The sequence below is a fragment of the Heteronotia binoei genome, chromosome 21 (assembly GCF_032191835.1).
Source record: "Heteronotia binoei isolate CCM8104 ecotype False Entrance Well chromosome 21, APGP_CSIRO_Hbin_v1, whole genome shotgun sequence".
NCBI classification, from domain to species: domain Eukaryota; kingdom Metazoa; phylum Chordata; class Lepidosauria; order Squamata; family Gekkonidae; genus Heteronotia; species Heteronotia binoei.
In genome coordinates, this window is record NC_083243.1 from 82,651,277 (window position 1) to 82,672,913 (window position 21,637).

Consider the following 21,637-nt stretch of genomic DNA (forward strand, 5'->3'; position numbering starts at 1 on the left):
TCAAGAAATGTCTGGGGACTTTGGGGGTGGAGCCAGGAGACTTTGGGGGTGGGGCCAGGAGACATTGGGGTGCAGCCAGGAACAAGGATGTGACAAGCATAATTGAACTCCAAGGGAGTTCTGGCCATCACATTTAAAGGGACAGCACATCTTTTTAAATGTCTTCCTTCCATAGGAAATAATGAAGGATAGGGGCACCTTCTTTTGGGGCTCATAGAATTGGACCCTCTGGTCCAATTGTTTTGAAACTTGGGGGGTACTTTGGGGAGAGGCACTAAATACTAAACTGAACATTTGGTGCCTCTACCTCAAAAAACTGCTCCCCCAGAGCCCTAGAAACCTCCAGATCAATTCCCCATTATACCCTATGAGAATCTATCTCCACATAGGGAATAATGAAGTGCTCAGCAGACGTTTCCCTCCCCACCCCCACCCCGTTTCTGGTGACTCTGAAGAGAGGGATTGGCGCCTCTACTCATGAGTTGCTGCCAACTTCTTCACACCAACACAGAAACACCATCCCAAGAGGAAGCCTTTCAATCGGAGACTGAAGCCTCCGGAGGTGAAAAGGCACATGGTCCTCTGGGGTGGGGCTTCCCCCCGCTGGCCAGCTGACTGGGGGTGGGAAGGAGCCTGGGAAAGCAGAAGAACCCCCACTGGGACCTGGGGATTGGCAAGCCTAGTTCCACCTTCAAAATGTCAGCAATAAGTTCCAGCATGTCCCCCACATGCTCCCTTTAGCCTTTTTAAGGAACATTTTTCTTTCTGAAAATAGCTCAGCTGTGAGCTGCTTCTCAGTTGTTGGAGTGAGGGGGGATTTCGGAGGCTTGGGGATACAGCAAGATTCTAATTCAACTGGCACTTTTGCACCAATAAAACAAAGAAAGGGGGTGAGCAAGGGTAGCACCATGTCATGGGCTGAGGCACCCACTTTGCACTCCACAGCATTATATGGGGTGTCCATGGGAGCAGGAGTCTTCAGCTGGCAGAAGGATGCAGGCAGTTTCAGACAGAGCCTCTTCTGTCTGTGCCCAGACCCAAAGCTCCATAGATTCCTTTGACCCCCACTCCTCCTTGGTGCCCAATGTGGGGCCTGGCTGAATCTCCCTCTAGTCTTCCCAGACACCGAATAGAGAGAGAAAGGGGTATACCGCATTTTGCTTCTTCATCTCTGGTAATGGCCTGCCTCTTGCCTCAAAGCTCATGACCATTATCTTTGACTGCCTTCCCTCGACTCCTCAAATAAATCCAGGTACAGACCTAGGCGGCTCTTCCCTTGCCTTGCCAGCCCAGATCCTTGCACAGGGCTGCTGTCAGGCAGAGGCCAGCCATTGTCTTCTGACTAATGCTGGCTCATGCTGTCCCATCCAAATCTCATGAGCCAGCATCCAAAGTCAGGGTGCTTCCAGAACCCGTGCAGCCTTTTTCATGGCCCTTGGGGCATCTCACTGTGCTTCTGGTGATGGCATCACCCTCCCTGCAGTCTCCCCAGTTCCAGAGCAAGCACTACTCTCCCAGAGTGAGTGGAATGGTGCAGGGACAGGGTGTGTGGATGCCATCCCTGCACACTGCCAGAGTTGTGCTGCTTGAACCTGCCAGAGTTGTGAGGATAAAATGGAAGAAAAGTGAGCCACATGCACTACTGTAAGCTTTTTGGATCCTGGCCTGGATGGCTCAGACTAGCTGAAACTCATCAGATCTCAGAAGCTAAGCAGGGATCCAGGGATAGCCCTGCTTTATACATGAATGAGAGACCACAAAAAAAGAGCCCAGGGTTGCTATTTAGAGACAGGCAATAGCAAACCCACCTTCTGTGTCCATGAAAACTGTACAAGGGTCACCATAAGTTGGCTGCAACTTTGGGGCACTTTCCACTGCCAAGCTCTTGGAGGAAGTGTAAAACCAATTTTTGTTGGAGAGAAATTGAGATTTCCCGATTAACTGTTTAAATCTTTATAGATACACTTCTTATATGCTTTTGAAGACTGCAGTCCATTTATTTTAGAGGACTGAGACAGCAATTTAAATGTAACTGGAAATTTATTTTGCAGGATTCTTCTGAGATCCTTTTTGTATGGAATGATATGAATGAGCCTTCTGTCTTCAGAGGGGTAGAACTAACCATGCAGAAGGATGCTGTCCACCATGGTGCATGGGAACATCGAGAGGTTCATAATCTGTATGGTTTTTACCAGGTATGGAATTTACAGATGAATTTACAGAAGTTCAACTTGGTGCCATTTTTTTTATTTCATCTTGTTTTAAAACTTTGTAATTGGGAAGCAGCCATGAGCCAGTGGGGTATAAAAATATTGTCAAATTATAATTGGTATAAAAATGTTTGTCAAATGATATGATTAATTAATGACTATTATAACATGTCATAGTGGCATTGATAAGGTTTTTCCCAATTAAGAATAATTAGCATTTTCATGGCTTTTAAGAGATGAGTGGTCCTTTCTACCTTTCATATTGCCAGACAAAGCAAGGAATGGTTCAAATCTAATGGAACTGTTCCTCCAGTCATTCATTCATTGCAAATCTAATGGAGCTGGGTTTCTGGTCAAACTTATGTTTTTAATTTCTTTGTTATATAAAACCGCTGTTTATGGAGCTTACCCTGGGTTGAATTTTTGACAAATTTGCATGACACTGAAAAAACAAATCCTTTGTCTATGAAAGATCCGACTGAATCTGGCCGATCCTTGCCACCAGGGAGTGCTACATATCTTCCCAGAGGCCTCATACTGAGAGGGGAAGGGGGCTCATTCACTCTTATTTTCTACTTCTTACCTGGCTTCAATCCCTTCAGTCTGTGGAGCAAGAGCTGGTCCCCTCAGCTGATTTCCCTTTGCCTTGAAGGGCCCTAACCCACCCCCTGTTGCTTCTGGGTCTCTGGAACTCCCTTGATCTCAGCAGTTCTCTCTGGAAGTTGCTGTTATCCCCACAGCTCTCCTCTTTTCCCCATTGGCTCATGGCCGCTTCCCAGTTGATTGTCAGGCAGCAGGCTGTTAAAAGACCAGTCATTTCAGCCAGCTGGCCAACAGGTGCTGCTTCAAAGATTGAGGTATTATAAGCTGCCTTGAACAAAGAAGGAAGGTGGGAAATAAATGTTTTAATAAATAAGATGCCACAGGTGTTACTGAGTAAACACTGAGGGTGAATCCTCATACCCCCTTGGAGTCAGATCCCTGACATGCCTCACCATTTTTAATTATGATCAACACTTTCACAAATTAGCCTTACGGTCATTTGGTATTCCCTTAGTGATTCCTCCTTCTTAACCAACGTTTTAATTGTTGTTTTTAGGTCTTTGTATGTATTTTAGCCAGGAACCAGCAGGAATTCATTTGCATATTAGGCCACACTCCCTGGCATTACCTGGTTTCACGTAGGCTTTTTTGGTAGAAAAAGCCCAACAGGAACTCATTTGCATATTTGACACCCCCTGACACCAAGCCAGCCAGAACTGACACCAAGCCAGCTGGAACTGCATTCCTGCTCCAAAAAAGCCCTGATTTTAGCTCTGTTATTGTTTTAATGATTACAGTGGGGTTAAATGACTTTAAAATGTGATTTTATTTTGTATGTTTTAATTTTTAGCCCCTTTAGTGACCCTCATGAGGCCACAACGACAGGGTATACATTTGGTAAATAAAAGAATAATATGTTACAGGGAGGTTCATAATGTTCTGTTTCACATATTGCTTGTTTAAAGTGCTCCAGCCTGCTTTTCAAAGTCCAGAAATGATGTTATTCTTGACCTTAACTCTTTAGGAGAATAAAAGTTTTGGTAAATATTTTCTTTGCTAGTAACAGTTTTGTGCATTTCAGCAAATGGCAACTGCAGAAGGATTGATCAGGCGCAGTGAGGAACTGGAGAGGCCCTTTGTTCTCACACGCTCTTTCTTTGCCGGATCACAGAAGTATGGTGCGTATGGGGAAGGGCTACTTGCTTGATACATAGCATGGTGACTTTTTTTTTTTTAATAAACCTGGTGCCTTACCGTGAGAAGAGGCCAAATGATGTTCGATTGATATTAAGGAATGATTATCTACAAATCTTGGTAGCACTTTTGGATAGGCGCTTGCTTTCATACAGAGTTGTGAGTGTAGAACTATATGGCATAAATACTTCTACCAGCTCAAGGGAAAATTCACTATTTTATCTAAACCCAGTCTAGATTAGGATTAACCTGTATTTTTAGAGGGCACTCTATTCTTCAGACAATGATTTATATACCGCCCTATACTCTGAATTTCAGAGTCTCAGAGTGCGGTCACAATCTCCTTTACCTTCCCCCCACCACTACACACACACACCACAGACACCCTGTGAGGTAGGTGGGGCTAAGAGAGCTCTTATAGCAGCTGCCCTTTCAAGGACAACTCGTACGAAAGCTATGGCTGACCCAAGGCCATTCCAGCAGGTGCAAATGGAGGAGTGGGGAATCAAACCCGGTTCTCCCAGATAAGAGTCCACACACCACTACACCAAACTGGCTCTCGATGGTCAAGAGGCCAGAGCACAGTAAGAATAGCAAAATCCGGATGTAAAATGCATTATTTGGTGCAGTGCGAATGTATCATTAGATTGTTCTTTAAATTTCCTAAAGTCAAGTAAAATGTTTCTTAGAAGCTCCTTTATCTTTACACTATCACTCTGTTAACTTGCATCCAATGCTTTTTAGTAATTCTTCATATCTGTCTAAGACAGAGATTTTGAAAATGTAGGTGTCATATTCTTCCCCTTGAGTCTAAAGCTGGAGGATAGCTAGAATAATGAGAAGTCAGCTGCTTCTGCTAGAAAACAAGTACAGTGACGGCACTAGCAGTGCACATCTGGTTCATAACTGTTCCAATTTCTCATGAATCATTAACATAGTGGAATACAGCAAAACCAACCTGAGACTAGAACCAATTTGGGAATACAGTGTCTTCCTGAATACATTTACTCAGAAGTAAACCTAATTGCTCATATTTTATGTTAAATTATGAGCCCTATTTCAGTTCTTTATATGATTCAGGTTTGGAAGTGCAAGCCACATTGGTTTGCAAAGGGAAGGCAGGGTATAAATATTTAAATATTTTTTATTCCATATTAAGTATGGATAGGATAGGGGCTCTTGTATGTGATTTTGGGGGTGTTTTTCAGGCGCTGTATGGACTGGAGACAACAAAGCAGATTGGAGTTACTTGAAAATCTCCATTCCAATGTTGCTTACAATCAGTATGGCAGGAATTTCATTTTGTGGAGGTAAGGAACATACTGCTTCAATTTCTTATCAAACAAGGCAGTGGCCTTATTTCACTAGCGTCTCTTAAAAGACTTCAGTCTGCTTTTATTACTAACTATAACAGTCAGCATGCCAGACTAGGACACACCAGTTTCAAATCCTCATTCTTTATCTGTTGATCCAACCTGACTGACATGGTTGCTATGAAGATAAAACAGAGGAGGGGACAACCACATATGTCTCTCTGAGTTCCTCGGAGGAAACAGACTTAAAGTCTGATAGATGTACAGAAGTTTCATGGGGTGCAAAGTATAACCAGTCTTAAAAAATTATTTTTGGAAACCAAGCAACTTTGGTTTTAGGTTATAAAATTCAAATATCTTTTTAACATATCTACAGTATAATTTTAGCAGTAAATTTCCTTTCTTTGAACTGGGTTTTGTATGAAGAAATGATTTGGTTTTTGGTAACTTCAGTTGGTTATACATGCAAAAGAATGGACAAATCATGAGAAGCTTGCACTTTTTCCCCATCCTTTCTCACAAACCAATTGCTGCCCTTCTAAAACCTAGCGGATGTAGGTGGATTTATTGGAAATCCAAGTCCAGAACTACTAGTTCGATGGTATCAGGCTGGGGCGTTCCAACCTTTCTTCAGAGGTCATGCAAATATGCACACCAGGCGTCGAGAACCATGGCTTTTTGGAAAAGAGAACACACAAATCATCAGAGAGGCTATCAAGGAGCGTTACTCCCTCCTTCCTTATCTATATTCACTCTTCTACCGAGCTCATACCGCTGCTGAGCCAGTCATGAGGTAAGCTTGTAGTTAAAAGGGATATTTTCAACTCATCTTTAAATGTATCCTTTAAACAAATGTATTTATTTAATTCATTTGTAACTCACCTTTCTTCCAATGGGGACCCAAAGCAGTTTACATCATTCTCCTGTCCTCCATTTTATCCTCATAACAACCTTGTGAGGTAAATTAGACTGAGAGAATTTGATTGGCCCAAGGTTTCCCAGTGAGCAGCCATGGCATGAGTGGAGATTTAAACCTGGGTCTTCCAGATACTAGTCCCACTCTCTTAATCACTATAACACACTGGCTCTCAATGTAGTCACCACACCAGCTCTCATATGAGCACTATAAAATCCATGATTGGATGTTAAAAAAAAAACAAATTACAGTTGTCAATAAAATGTCTATTGTAATGTAGGAGTAACTAGTACACAAGCAATTTGTTCTGATCTCTGAAGCAACCCTTCTCAGTGGTCCAGAGCGGCCCATACCTCTTACAGGTTTTGAGGACTGTAGCCATAATAAAAATAAATTGACACATGAAGGCAAAATAATGTATATTAAAAAGAGTGAGCTAATGAGACTTAAATGCAAAAAAAATAATATATCTAATTCTCAGCGTGGCCAGATCTGTGGATACTTAAATCCAAAGGCTAGAACCATGAACAGACAAGACAGATCATTTTATAATCCTGACACAAGTGACAGGTGTACAGAAAAAATTGAATTTTTAAAAAACCCATGTAATAGAAGGTGTGTGGAGTTTTAAGAAACAAATGCCCTCTGTGACCACTGATAGGCAACTACAGCAGTATTTCCTGATGAAGAATAGGCAAGAGTAGGGGCAAGACCCTATCCAGGGCAGCTGTGGCCTTTGAGAAAAGACTCATTGGGGCTAGGCCTGGCAGCAATAATTAGCAACAAATTCTATGACTCATCTAGGCCTAATTGCTTGCTGCTGTTTAACAGCAGCTACCCCCCCACACACACACTCACAAGCCAGTGTGGTATAGTGGTTAGAGTTTCCATCTAGGAATTGGAAGACCTAGGTTCAAATCCCTGCTCTGCCATGTAATCTTGCTGGGTTACCTTGGGCCAGTCACACAATGTCAGCCTAACCTATGTTACAGGATTTTTATAAACATAAAAAGCAAAAGAATGATGTGAACTGCTTTGGGTCTGCATTGTGGAGAAAGTTGGCATGTAAATGTAGTAAATAATAAATACAGTGAAGATGGGGGCAGACACAAGGTAGGTTAGATGATAGGTGGAGGACAAAAGGAACAGGGAAAGGTGAGGATACAGGAACTGCTGGAGGGAGGAAAGATGAAACAGTGTGGGAAAGCTGAGGTGGCGTTCACAAGTCCTAATGGGTTCTCCACTGTGCAATTGAGCCTGGCCCAGTGGTCAGCACTGCACAACTGGGCTATATTTTTTCCTAGGGAGAGGCTGCCAGGGATAGGGAAGGAGAGAATACTGTTGACTGGGAGGAAATAAAGGTAATTTGGGCGGAAAGAAGAGGAGACAGAAAAAGATGAAAGGAAGTAGGCAAGGAGAATGAGATGCTCCCCTCATAAGTCCCTGTGGGGTGTCCCTCTTTTGTCTAAATGTGAAGTCCTTTTTCATCTTGATGCACAAGGAAGATTATTAGAAACTGAATACACATAGAGTGTGCTACATCACTTACCTCAGTAGTCCCCAGTGTGCTGGCTGTGGAGACCATGATACCCGCTAACACATTTTCTGGCACCCACCAAGAGTTTTTAGGAAATGGATGGGGCCAGGTAGGGCTTTTGCCCAGTAAGGTATCTGATTGATGGTTGGAGATTTGATTGGCTATGCAGATTTTTAAAAACATTGTTTCAATGCAGCTGCCACCACAGCACAAGGATCCGCACTGTAATACTGAAGTCACAGTTGTGGCAATCATTTTGTGGCTGACTCTGCCATTTTGTAGCAGCCATTTTGTTGATGCACCCACTATGCTATGTCAGAATTGCAGAAGTGTCTGCAGGTTCAAAAAGGTTGGGGACCCTTGACTTGCATTAATTTCAAAGGGCGTAGACTGGAGTAGCTCTGCATAGGAATACACTGTCAATGAACAGAGATCAGCCTCTGAGCTACGTTTCTCAGAGCATGATTATCTCTTGTTTTCTGGTTCATTGTGCTTGGTTTGAAAGCGAAGAGCTGTCACTGTTGCATATAGGTAATTCTGTTTTAGGACCTAAGAATCAGCTACACCATCCATGGCTCATCAACACATTAGCTAGATCTTTTTTGCACAGGAGAGGCCACAGCTGGCTAACTAGTCAAAGCAGGGAAAAGACACTCCTGACCCCAGCTGCCACCTGCTTATCTATTTGTATGTCTGTGTCCAAAAGAGCTACACACCTGTTCATTGAAGAGTAATGCAACCCTATCTGGAATGGGTTACACCTGAAGTCTCCAGTCTGAATTTTCCCCCACCAGTAGCATAACTGTCTTATCAGGATTAATCATTCCAAAGTGTTCTCTTTCTATTGATGTCATGGGCTTGCCTCATTCCACTGCACCACATATGTTGTGATCTGGAATCTTCAAATATTTGTAAGCAAGACTTGGCAAGCGAATGAGAGAATGTTTAAGAGAAAATTGGTCTCAAAACAATTGAAATTGCCATTGACCTGTGGTAACGTCAGCGCATATAGGTTAAATAGGCCAAATTGGAAGTACTCCATATCCCTAGAACTCTTTGCACTCGCTCACTCAAATATATATCTATTAAAAAATAAAACATACATGTATGAATGTGTACAACCTACCAATAACTGATAAGATGAAGGTTCTGTAACTAATAGAAATCAGGAGTGCTTCATCTAAGACACGTGGGAAATTATTGCTAATACAGCTCTTTGGGCTTTTAACAAGTGAGGACCCAATTTTCAAATAAGCTATGACACAATCAGTGTTCAGGGAAATTGTTGATTGTGAAAAGAGGGACTGGTGATGTAGGTTTATGAGTAAAGCTTTGTAGGGGGATGATGGATTCTGTAAAACTTCAAAAACAAAATATACTATAAACAAAATTATATACTGTGTTGTGATCTGCTCTTGTACAATGAATAGGCAGTGCCTTTGTAAACCTAGTCTCTGAAAATAACAGAAAAAATAATAAAGTGTTGCCTGACAATCATAGCAGATGTTTGGACAGATGGGTTTAAAAGGCCCATATGAAAAAACACAAACTGTTGTGAAGATCTATGGTCATGATATCAGCCTTAGTGCAAAAGGAGAAAGTGGAAAATGCTGGTCCTAAGTATTGTTTTCTGAATTATAGAACACTCTTAGAACATGAACACTTTCCAGGTTCCATGTTCTTCCTTTTCATAGGCCTGTCTGGGTTGAATTCCCCAAGGAACTTAAAACGTTTGGCATAGAAGATGAGTATATGCTTGGTAAGTTTAAACATTCCATAGATGGAGATCTTTTATAAACATGACAATGATATAATCTTATGTATCAACTGTAAGAAAACTGTGCAAGGAAACAATTTGAAAGGGGAAGGGGAAGAGATACCACCTTATTGATTAGGATTCATTCAGATGTCTCTGATTTGAAGTCGCTGTTTCATCTCTCCCAGCACTTCAGATGTGGAGTAGTTTCAATCTATATGAATTATTTCTAGGGCCCTTTGCTGGCAGGGTCAAGAACTGGGATAGATTCCCATAAAGGGCATTGGAGATATCCATCAGAGCCTTTCTTTGGCTTCCAGTCAGTACCTTCATGTCTGCACCATGGCTGTTGGTCTTCTGAGACAGTTGGTTTGCTAGTGTGTGGGGCAGGATCCTAAACAGAATGGATCCAGCCAGACAGCTGTTGTGTTCACTTGTGGTACTTCCAGGAAAATTATAAGAACCAAGCCTGCTGGCTATAGGAAGAAAATCTGAAATTGACTTGTTGTGATTTGGGTCCAAGATACTCAGGAGAAATGGGATGTATAAATAAATATTTTAAATAAGAAACATGGGAGACGATTATAGTAGTATTTCAATCCGTGATTTATTCCATGGATTTGTTATGCCTAACAAGATTGAAGGGAAATCTCATCCTACAGAATTGGCACAATCAATATATTTTCAGATATTATTTTATGAGAGTTTATTTGCTAAATGAAGGTATTTCCTTTCTCTGTTTTGACTTCTGGGGAATAGCTTTAATGTTTTTTTTTAAAGGTAGATGAAAAGAAGCTGTTTCAACACAGGCTTTTTAAAAAAGAAGTCCCCATAGAAGGCTGTTGGTGCAGAGGATGGTAGTTGGGGGCAGAAAATCTTCAAATCAATTCACACATAAAACACACTGATGCCCTCTGGCAAATGATAATATCCAAGCCCAGCCTACATCCCAGGATTGCTGTTGTGAGGACAAATTTAGATAAGATCTGCACAATACCTAGGCTTCCCAATCCCCAAGTCCCAGCAGGGGATCCCCTGTTTTTACAGGATTCCCCCCCCGCCCCCAGCCAGCTGGCCAGCGGGGGAAGCCCCGCCCCCACAGTCATCGTGTACTTTTAGAGCTCCGGCAGGTTTAGAAACCTGCAAACAGGTCTATGTGCCTTTAAGGCTGAGCAGGAAACAGGAAGGGCTTCGAAGAACAGCCCCTCCCTTTGTTTTGCTTTCGTTTTCAAATCAAGTAAAGTTCTGCAAGAACAAGACCCAGTAAGTATTTGTGTGTGAGAGACAGGGAGGGAGCAGGGGATTCCCTGGTTTGGAGGCCCTTCCCCCACTTTAGAAAGCGTGGTGGGGGAGGGAAATGGCTACTGGGCCCTCTATTATTCCCTATGGAGAACAATTCCCTTTGGGAATAATGGGGAATTGATCCGCGGGTATTGGGGGCTCTGGGGAGGCTATGTTTTGAGGTAGAGGCACCACATTTTTGTATTGCATCTAGTGTCTCTCCCCAAAATACCCCCCAAGTTTCAAAACGATGGACCAGGGGGTCCAATTCTATGAGCCCCAAAAGATGGTGCCCCTATCCTTCATTATTTCCTATGGAAGAAAGGCATTAAAAAAGGTGTGCTGTCCCTTTAAATATGATGGCCAGAACTCCCTTGGAGTTCAATGATGCTTGTCACACCCTTGTTCTTGGCTCCACCCCCAAAGTCTCCTGGCTCCGCCCCCAAAGCCAGATATTTCTTGAATTGGACTTGGCAACCCTAACAATACCTCTTACTGCTAGAAAGTGCTTTGGAAATTATTGTTAATAATTTATTGACATAGCAATCAAAGAGTTGGATTCTGGGCAGGACTTTCATTTGGCATAATCTCACATCTAGTAAATATGGTTTACCAGTTGATCTTCAGGTTAATATTGAACTCATAATAGAACTTACCGGCTGGTGAGGAAAATAATGGTAATTATATGAGTGGAGTATTCTTCTGTTTGCCATTCAGGAAATGCTTTACTGGTTTATCCAGTCACTGAACCAAAAGCCACTGCAGTCAATGTCTTTCTGCCTGGTTCACAAGAGGTAAGATAGTTGTTACAAGTCCTTTTTGGAGGGGGGGACTTCAGGGCAGAACTAGATAAAACAGTGTAGGCAGGAGGGGAGCCTAAGACCAGACTTTCTTGTGCTTAAAAAAAAAAAGCTAATACTGAAGCAAAGTGTGCATCTAGATCAGGCCCATGGTGTTGAGGAAGGGAGTTTTTAACCCTTTCATCCTACCCCCTTGAGATATTTACTATACAGGAAAAACATATATGTAATAATATGTTTTCCCTCATGGAGCAAACGTTCTGGAGGCGCAATTGAAGTTTGAAACATTATTCGTCAAGGAAAGAGTTAAAATAACTTTCCCAGTGCCATCCCACATTTTAGGATCTGCCATTAGCAGTGGGGCTCTTAAGTGAGAAAATCTGTTCATAGATCTCTGGCCATTGCTTCTAGTTTTGACCTTTAGGAAATGCACTATACACAAAGCACTAGGCATTTCTTGTAATAGAAATAGAATTTCTGTTATGCATTTTTGAGATAGGTATAACTGAATAATCAGGGACTGCAAAAAATAGCAACACATCCCAACAGCAATAATCTAATAAAAATCTGCCTGTCTCAAAGAGGCAGCTCATATGAGATCCCTCTTCTGTTAAGGTCTGGAGGAAGAAGGTAAGAACTGATGTGGAAAAGATCAGTATCTGTCCTGTAGTGCCCCAAGACTATGAAAGGCCATTACATGAAATTCACTTTCTGCAGGAGTGTCTGCTGCTAGTTTTTACAGGAAATATAAGGTTTGTTTAAAACAATATAAATTGCATAGACTGAAGATCTTCTTGACAGTATTGTGATTTGCTGTTTTATTGCTTTTGTGTGTGGTGGTACTTATGGATTCAACTGATTTATGTTGTGACTGGCTTGAATGAGGCAACGAGATGAGTTATGAAGATATAAATGGATTATTCATGCCCTTTCCTTTTCCCTGTATTTCTTGTAATGCAGATATGGTATGATTTTCGAAGATTTAGAAGGCTGGAAGGTCAAGGCACACTGAAGATCCCAGTAACATTGAATAGTGTATGTTGCTATGAAAAAAGAGGATACTTCTTCCCAAATGGTTACCAGAACAATTAATAATTTATGTGTTCTGATAATATAATGCTGTTGTAAGAGGAGAGAAAGGAGAAAAGTTTATGTTCATGTATCAGGTGCCATCAAGTCACTTCCATCTTATTGGCAACACTATGAATTAACGGCCTTCAAAACATTCTGTTGTTAATGGCCTTGCTCAAGTGTTGCAGACTGCTGAGCATGGCTTCATAGCAGGGGTGGCCAATGGCTGGGGCTGATGGGAGTTGTAGGCAAAAACATCTGGAGAGCTACCATTGGCCACCCCTGCTTTATAGTGTCAATCTATCTCATGTTTATAGTCCAGTGTATTCTGCTGGTAGACAAAGGCTACATTTGAAAAAGGGCTTAAGAAGGAAAGTTATGTGATGATCCCTTTAAAGAGAAGTACACTGGCACTATCACTAACACTGAATTGACTATATCTTGGCACCAAACAAGGAAAAGCAGTCACATTTTAAAATGTGGTTATATTTTTCTTTTTGTCTTCCCCTTTTTTTTACTTCTTATTCTGATGTAATCTTTCATTACTGGAGGGGGGGCGAGGTTGCTATAGTGAAGTGCCATACTTTGCAGGCAAAAGGCCCTGCATTCAGTTTCTGGCATCCCCCATTAAAAATCTCAGCAAATATGAAGGAAAGCACCAGTGACGTGCTGCTGGTCAGATAGACAGTAGTCAGATGATACACAGTGTAAGCAAGTTTAATATGCACTGATAAATACTGCCAACCACCAAAGAAAAAAAATGAGGTCACTGTATGAAGCAAAATAGGACACTTTGTTCTTATCTGCAATGAAAACTATCTTACATATTGAGACTGGATTGAAACAAGCAGTAAGTATCCTTTAATTATGATTTATTGTAGTATAATGACCTGACCCGTATAGTGCAGGCTAGCCCAGTCCAGTCAGATCTCGGAATCTAAAGAGGGCCAGGCCTAGTTTGCATTTGGATAGGAATATCAGGGTCATGATGTGAAAGCAGCAATGGCAAACAACCTCTGAATGTCTCATGCCATGAAAACCATAACTCAGTTGCAACTTGACAGCAAAAAAAAAAAATAATAATAATTGCATAATGTTGAAGCAAGTAGGTTTATTTTCCTGTGTGGGAAGTAGGCTTGCTGAGCCGCCTGTTGTAGTGGGAGACCTCTCACCAGCAACCTTCATTGCCTGCCACGACTCCCAAGTGGTGGTAGTAGAAATATTTTTTTTAAATAACTACAAGTGTTGTACATGGCATGAGGTCACAAAGGGAAAACCTGGACCTGGCTTCATATTGCTGTAGGAATTGCTGGAAACTCTATGGTAGGGGTTACCACTGTGGTGCCCATGGACACCATGGTGCCTGCTGACACCTTTCCTGGTAGGCAGGGCTAGGTGAGGCATTTGCCCAACAGGGCTTCTGATTGGCCATTGGAGATTTGTTTGGGTGTGCAATTTCTTCTTTTTGAAAAAGTTTTTTTTGGCAGAATTTGCTATCTCTGCACAAAGAGCCAATTTGGTATAGTGGTTAAGAGTACAAACTCTAATCTGGGAGAACCGTGTTTAATTCCACTTCTCCACATGCATCTGCTGGTATAACCTTGGGTCAGCCACAAGTTCTCCCAGGAGTAGTTCTCTCAGAGCTCTCTCAGCCCAACATACCACACAGGGAGAGGAAGGGAAGGAGCCACTCTGAGACTCCAAGTGAAGAGCAGGGTATAAATCCAATCTTCTTCTCTTCTTCATCTGGAGGTAAGCTGTGTATATGCAAGAATATCTTTTAAAGCATTATGTTCATTTTAATAGGTATCCTGTTAAACACAGCTTCTGCTATATGATACATTGAAGAGTTACACTTAAAGCTATTCATTACCTCACTCTGACATTTTGTGCTTGGTTGCGCCAACAACCCTGTATCAGAATTTCGAAGGTGTCCACAAACTTGAGAAGGTTGGGGAACCCTTATCTATGGTTTTACCATAGAGCTTCTGGTGATTCCTAGAGCAAAGCAAGTTCACCTCTGTTTTTCCTTGTAAGTGACATCACAGTGCACACAATGCCAGTGCCCTCATGTATCCCTGCCCCAAAGCTCCCACTTGTGGCAGGGCATGGCATGGCATGCCTAATAGGAAATGTGGCTTGTTTGGAGAGGGGATTATGTCTGGGTAACTGATTAAGGTAGTCTAATGACAAATGTTTTACAGCAGGAGAGTTATGTACATTATTCAGCAGTACATAATTGCATTCAAGGATTGATCATTGTGATTCCTTTTTTTAAAAAATTACAAAATCATTTAAATTGCAAAATAAAAGAATAAACTGATCATGTATTAGTGATGTTGTGATTTTATATAGGACTGTGAAAGAACTCTGGAGTGTGGTCTATATGAATCATCTGATTTTAGCAGATTCTGAATTTATATAAAGTTGTTAGTGTTCTTGTCACAAATCCACCTTTCTGTTCTGATGTACCTCAGAATAATGCTTCTTTATACCAGCTTCATGACTCATATGCCCACTCACTACCCCATAATATAAGACTTAAGACATCAATAAAATTGGCCCTGCTTAACTATTCCAGAAAAATATGGCCCACTTTTCAGTGGCATAGCAACAGCTACATGGGAAGAAGCTAATTAACTATGTTTCATTGTCTACTCTCCATTGTACAACAGAGGCCTGTTATATTTTTCTCAAAGCACTCTTTACTGTTTTCAGATTCCTATAATTCAGCGTGGGGGAACTATTATACCACTAAAGACTTCTGCAGGAAAATCTACAGCATGGATGACAGATGTCCCTTATAAACTTCATGCAGCCTTAGATTATAAGGTACTCTGAAATTTATATTTTATACAGGCGATGTATTTTTAGACCCTTCTGGAATCTTTTGTCCTGGGTTTTTTTTTTGGAGGGGGTGTTCTTTTTTATTTATAAATATAGATGTATATAAAATACAGATCTCTTTGAATAATGTGTAACATGTATCTAAACAGTGATTCAGATGGACATGTGGACTATAAATAAAGAATATCCTGATTCATAATTCAGTGAGACTAGCAAAGTATAAATAAAATATGCCAAGTCACTAAATTTTATAATACAAACCAAGGAACAATTTCCTCAGCAAAACTTTTCAAAGCCTCTCTTCACCTACACTTCTCCTGCTAGCTGACTGCCTTTCCTCATCCTCACCCACTGCACATTTTAAACATGGGAAAAATTCAGTCTCGCTTTTGGCGTTCTACTTTATGCTGGTCTTTTTAGAAATTCTGGCTTCCCAGTCTTGCCACAACCCAGGCTGACATTTTATTATGCTTTTTAAAAAAAGATTGCATAAATGTATTACCTGTGCATAACTTGCTGTTATTCTGGTACATCTAGGAAACCGCAACAGGTGAGCTGTACCTGGATGATGGCCATTCATTCCAGTATCTCCATAAGAAACAGTTCTTGCTCAGGAAGTTCACCTTCCAAGAGTGTGTCTTCTCATCCAGGTAATATGCATTGGAAGAAGGGAGGGGCAGAAGTGGAAGGTGTTAAGAAAACTAGGCCGATGGTCTTGTCTTGGGAATTCAGCACATCAGTGGTTTGTGGAGGTGGAAGGAAGGTTCATTGCTGTGTTGCACTGGCAGACCTGATCAGTAAAGACAAAGTCAGCTCTGCCCCACACACTGACACAGAATTGTGTTTTAGCATTGACCTAGTGTGACATAGTGGTTAAGAGACTAAGCAGTCACCCAGGAGATCCTCAGTTCAAATCTCATCTTTCTGCATTGAGTTTGCCAGGTGATTGTAGTAAGCCAGGCGCTCTCAACTCCAGTATCCCAATCATGTACAATATAAGGATAAAATGTTTTTGCAATCGGTTCTAAGGTAACGAATAACAAGTTCCTTGAAAACACTGAACTACTGTAAAAATGCTGATTAGTAATCCATCCTATTAAGATCCTATGCTAGGCCTGACCTGGATAGCTCAGGCAAGCCTGATCTCATCAGATCTTGGAAGCTAAGCAGAGTCAACTCAGGCAAGTACTTGGATGGGAGACCTCCCTGGAATGCCAGGCTTTATTCAGCCACCTCTGTGAATATCCTCCTCCATGTCCCAAGTAGGCATCAATCACCAGAGGTCACCATGACTTCCAGGTGTGTGTTCTCTCACGCTCTCTCTTTCTCTCTTCCACTCCCACACTCACAAAATATCCCAAAAAAATACCCCCCAAAAGATATTAATTATTGTTAGATAAATTCTTATATTCTCAGAAGCATATTATACAGATCACCCAACACTTTGTGTAAAACAGCAAATCAAGCTTTACTAGAGTACTGTTACAGAGTGATAACATATACTGCATTGTACAGCATATAACAGAAGAAAAACAGTAAGTTCACAACTGAAACAGAATGCTCAGAGATGCAAGTTAGCATCCTCAAACTAACCAGTAAACAAACAGTACTTCACTGATGTGCTGTCAACTTGTAAATCCTAACAATTATGCTATACTGTTTCCAACAAGGTAAAGTTTTTGAAGAATGGATAGAACTGTTCTTATATTTTTAATCATGAGTATACGCATGCACACAGCTTGCCTCAGTTCATTCTTGTTGCTCAAGCTTTCCTTGTAAGCAAATTCACACAAAAATGTTTTACTTTTTGCAAGCAAAATGTGAGTCTAAAACACAACCCCACCCCAAGTCATACACATTGTGAGACAGAGTCCCTGGTGGCAGTGAGGTATCTCCTCCTTCATTCTGTTCTCCATTTTGCCTTGTTACATCTCATGCACAAGAAGGTCTGGGAATCTTAGTTCTTCGCAAGACTGAGGTACATAGAAGAGCTGTGGGCTGCATTGTGTTACTACGTGGCTAAGAACAGTGACACCAGAAGCAGTTCCAGTACTTCCAGAACTTCTTGCACCATTGAACCTTCCTTGCACTAATAAATTATCCTTGATTAAAAAGAATGCTGATAAAGAAAATGTACACAATCTAAGGAGCAGTAGTACTGATACATATTTCAAATTTGCCATTTCCTTCTCCCAAGGTGTGCAGATGAGAAGGGCCAGTTCCATACAAAATGTGTAGTTGAACAAGTACTGATTTTAGGAATGAAAAAGCAACCTTCTTCTGTGACAGGCAGGATCCAAGGTAAGTGAGAAAATAAGTTGCTGCTGCTGCTGTTGAGCATTGCTGAAATGGTGGTGTGTGTATAAAACAAAAAATAACCTTGCTAGATAAATAAGTTCAGCTTGAGAAGCAGGCTTACAATTAATATTTAATAGTATTTAATAATATGGCTCTACCATTTATTTATAATTTAGGTTTGAGAATCACTCAGTGCATGAGAACTCAGGGCTCTGAGCAATGAACAACTGTTTGTCTCTCTGTGTATATATGTACATGTGATAGATATCCTGTATATATAAAAGCTCTATGATAGTGGCACTTTCCAGCTCTCCCGTCAGTTGTGTCCACTTCATCAACCATTGGCCTATCAACTGCCATGCAAGTTCTGAGGATTGAGGCACCGCTTCACAGAAGAGAGAAAGAAAACCTTCCCTCAATTGGCTGACAAAGGGAAGAGAGAAACTGTCACAGAAAGCCTTTCCTTAATTGGCACTGCTTCACAGAAGAGATTAAGAAAGCCTTCCCTCCATTGGCTGAGAGAGAATGAGGGAAAAAACCACAGAAAGCCTTCCCTCACTTGGCTGAGGGCTCCTCTCCCCCCCCCCTCCTCTGAGGAACCAAACAACCAGAGAGACATAGACAAAAAAATCACATCCCTTGGCAGCAGAAGAACAATGTTTTACTCTAGGTACACAGAGAGAGAGAATATGGAGTCCCGTGTTTAAGACTGAGCCACTGGGAAAGCTGCCTTTGCTTTTTCCCTCAGTGCTATTTAGTGTGACAGAGCAGGGCAGGTGGAAATGATACTTGGATGGGAGACCAAAAGAAAAGCTGAATGGGTGGGGTGTGTAGGCAGAGCCACTTGAGTCTTCCTGGTGAGTGTGTAAAAGGAAGAGAAGTGAGTACAGTCCCTCTGTTTATTTGGAGGAAAACTGCACCCCCTAGGGTGCTTTGCTTTTGTTTTCCTGTTAGTCTGAAGAAGTTGGTTGAAATAGAGCAGATGCTTACATTCAGCAGCTCCAGTGAGTAAATTACCCCAGTGAGATCACAAAAGTGTGTGCTTGCAAACTGTGTTTATTTTGGCTGCTTTGTGAGAGAGTGTGTGTGCATGTTCACTTTCACTTAGGGCGTTTTCGCACTCACGTTCAGCCAGCGCGACCCCCCTCTTCACCACGCAGGATCTGCGCGGATTTCACACTAAATGCCGCGGAGCAGCCGGAAGAGCCGGAAACTCCCGTCGCAAAAGCCGCACAAACGGAAACTGCTTTTTGGCGGTTTACGTTTGAGCGGCTTTTGCGCCGGGAGTTTCCGGCGCAAAAGGCTGCTCCGCGGCATTTAGTGTGAAATCCGCGCAGATCCTGCGCGGTGAAGAGGGGGGTCGCGCCGGCAGAACGTGAGTGCAAAAACGCCCTTTGTGAAATTGCAGCCAGATGCTGGGGGATGAGGAAATTAAAAATGTATTCAGGGGAACTGCACTGCTTCATTTTTATTTATTTTTGGGGGGATGGGTAAGTCTCCTGCTTCCACCCCCAAAGTCCCCAGGTGTTTTCTGAGTTGGACCTGGTGCCAAAACCATTAAAGATCTTGGATAGTTGCTAACTATTGTTGTAAAATTGCTAACTATTGTATTATATTGTATTAAGTTTTATATTGTGATGTTGTTTTGTTGGTTGTATGTCCCGTGAGCCTATTGAGGGGGGGGTATAAATAAAATAAATAAGTAAGTAAGTAAGTAAAATTTTATTTATATCCCGCCCTCCCCCGCCAAGCTTAGTTCTGCCGGCTCCAGGTTGCCAAATTCCTGGAGGTTTTGTGGCGGAATCTATAGAAGTCAGAATTTGGGGGAGGGAGAGGCCCAGCTGAGTATAATGCCATAGAGTCCATGCTCCAAAAGTTATTTTTTCTAGGGGAAAGGAGATCTGTTGTCTGGAGTGTGATCCCAAGAGATCTTCTGCCTCCACCAGGAGGTTGGCTACCCTAGACCTGGCAGCACCCTCTGGGTGACTTGATGACATCTGACTGGCATGACTTAACTAAACCTGGCTGCCTGCTTCTGTTCAGTAGCAGTCCCCCTATGATCATAGGTGTAAACTACGTGGAGGCTGGAGGGCTCGAGCACCCCCTGGAGTTTCCCACCCAGTGCTCAGCCCCCACTGGCAATCAGTACAGGACTTCAGGGCTCAGCAACCAGCAACCAAATAGTGACAAACTCCTTTGATGTTTTTTCCTCTAGGCTGAAAACATGAGTTGTGTGGTGTGATTTCCTATACCTTCTTACAAATGCTAATGAGCTAGCAGAGCAGGAATAGAATAGATAAACATCCCACCCCCACTATCTCTGGAGACAGGAGAAATAAGGGAAGGGGTGGGGACTGAGGAAAGGAAAGGTCTTTTGCTTCTAGATCCATGGAGGAGGAACAGATCTGGCCAGCCTAGGGGGTTGAAGGAGAACGCTTAAAAGGTAATTCTGATCTGCCAATTTTTTTGCTGTGCCACTGGACTCTCTAAATTAATTACTAAGGTTTTGATATCCAGAACACATCAGGTGGGGTAGCCATGTCAGTCAGATGCAGTCAAACAAAGTTGGAGTCTGTGGCACCCTTAAGATCAACCAAGTTTAATTCTAGGTATAAGCTTTCATGTGCATGCACATTATTTTATTTAGATTCAGGTGGGTAGCTGTGTTGTTCTAAAGCAATAAAGTTTGACCAGTAGCACCTAAGACCAACAAAATTTCATTCTAGCCTATGTATAAGCTTTTGTGTACAAGCACACTTCATCAGATACAGGCGAAACAGAATTTAGAGTCAAGTTGCATAAGTACAGGCGTTGTCCTTAAAAGAGCAATTTCAGGAAGAGCTCTCTCAGCCCCACCTACCTCACAGGGTGTCTGTTGTGGGAGAAGAAGATAAAGGAGATTGTAAGCCGCTCTGAGACTCTGATTCAGAGAGAACGGCAGGTTATAAATCTATGGTCTTCTTCTTCTTCTTCTTCCTCCCTTTCCTCCTCATCTCAATTTATACCCCATCCAACCCCCTAGCAAAAAAAATCCATGCCTTATGTCAGAGAAATATTTGTGTCCAGTCCCATAGCCAGAAGTTTTTGGGTGGGGGGGCCCAGGACATAAAATTTTGGGTGGGGGGGCCATGGAGTCTTGACTGCTTCTTCCAGCAGCCAGCCTCCAGGCCCCAGCTGTCTCTCTCACGCTTTTGGGGGCGGGAAGAAGAGCCTGGGGAGAGTGGCAACAGCGAAAACAGGACTGCGGGGAGAGCTTGGGAGGCAGGGAAAAGCCCGGAGAGAGCAGCGGCGGCAAAAATGAGGCTGCGGGCAGTGCGGGTAGAGCTAGAGAGGCAGGGAAGAGCCCGGGAGAGCAGCAGCGGCGAAAATGGGGCTGCGGGGAGAGTGGGAGAGGAAGGGAAGAGCTCAGGGAGAGTGGCGGCAGTGAAAACGGGGCTGTGGGGAGAGCTTGGGAGGCAGGGAAGAGCCCGAGGAGAGCGGTGGCAGTGAAAACAGGGCTGCAGGGAGAGCAAGGGAGGCAGGAATGGGGTGGGAAGAGCCCGGCGAGAGCGGCGACAGCAGCAAAAACGGGGCCACAGGGACAGCAATGAGGAAAGGAGGGGCCACACAGGTGGAAGTGGGGGTTGGGTGGAGGTGCTGTGCCCCCCCCAGGCCCCACCGTGGCTATGGGCCTGTGTGTAACCCCAGAAACTCTACTGTCTGAAATAATATCAAAAGGTAAGAAGGCACTGTGAAGGGGCTATAGACACCACTTTGTTGGTGTTAAAGGTGCTTTTGTTGTTCAGTCGCACAGTTGAGTCCGACTCCTTGCGACTCCATGGACCAAGTCACGCCAGGCCCTCCTGTTTTCCACCACCCTCCGAAGTCTGCT

At 42.7% G+C, this 21,637-nt stretch overlaps 1 protein-coding gene across 2 annotated transcripts in view; it reads left to right on the plus strand.

Moving 5' to 3' along the window:
* The window catches only part of GANC (glucosidase alpha, neutral C), a 75,930-nt gene that overhangs the window by 46,292 nt on the left and 8,001 nt on the right, over positions 1-21,637 (plus strand). For both annotated transcript variants that reach the window (XM_060261256.1, XM_060261255.1), the window contains 10 exons: positions 2,052-2,195; positions 3,835-3,931; positions 5,156-5,257; positions 5,810-6,053; positions 9,408-9,472; positions 11,468-11,544; positions 12,511-12,585; positions 15,340-15,453; positions 16,006-16,118; positions 17,666-17,769. In XM_060261256.1, coding sequence (XP_060117239.1) covers positions 2,052-2,195; positions 3,835-3,931; positions 5,156-5,257; positions 5,810-6,053; positions 9,408-9,472; positions 11,468-11,544; positions 12,511-12,585; positions 15,340-15,453; positions 16,006-16,118; positions 17,666-17,769 — 1,135 coding nt within the window. The remainder of the gene's footprint in view (positions 1-2,051; positions 2,196-3,834; positions 3,932-5,155; positions 5,258-5,809; positions 6,054-9,407; positions 9,473-11,467; positions 11,545-12,510; positions 12,586-15,339; positions 15,454-16,005; positions 16,119-17,665; positions 17,770-21,637) is intronic.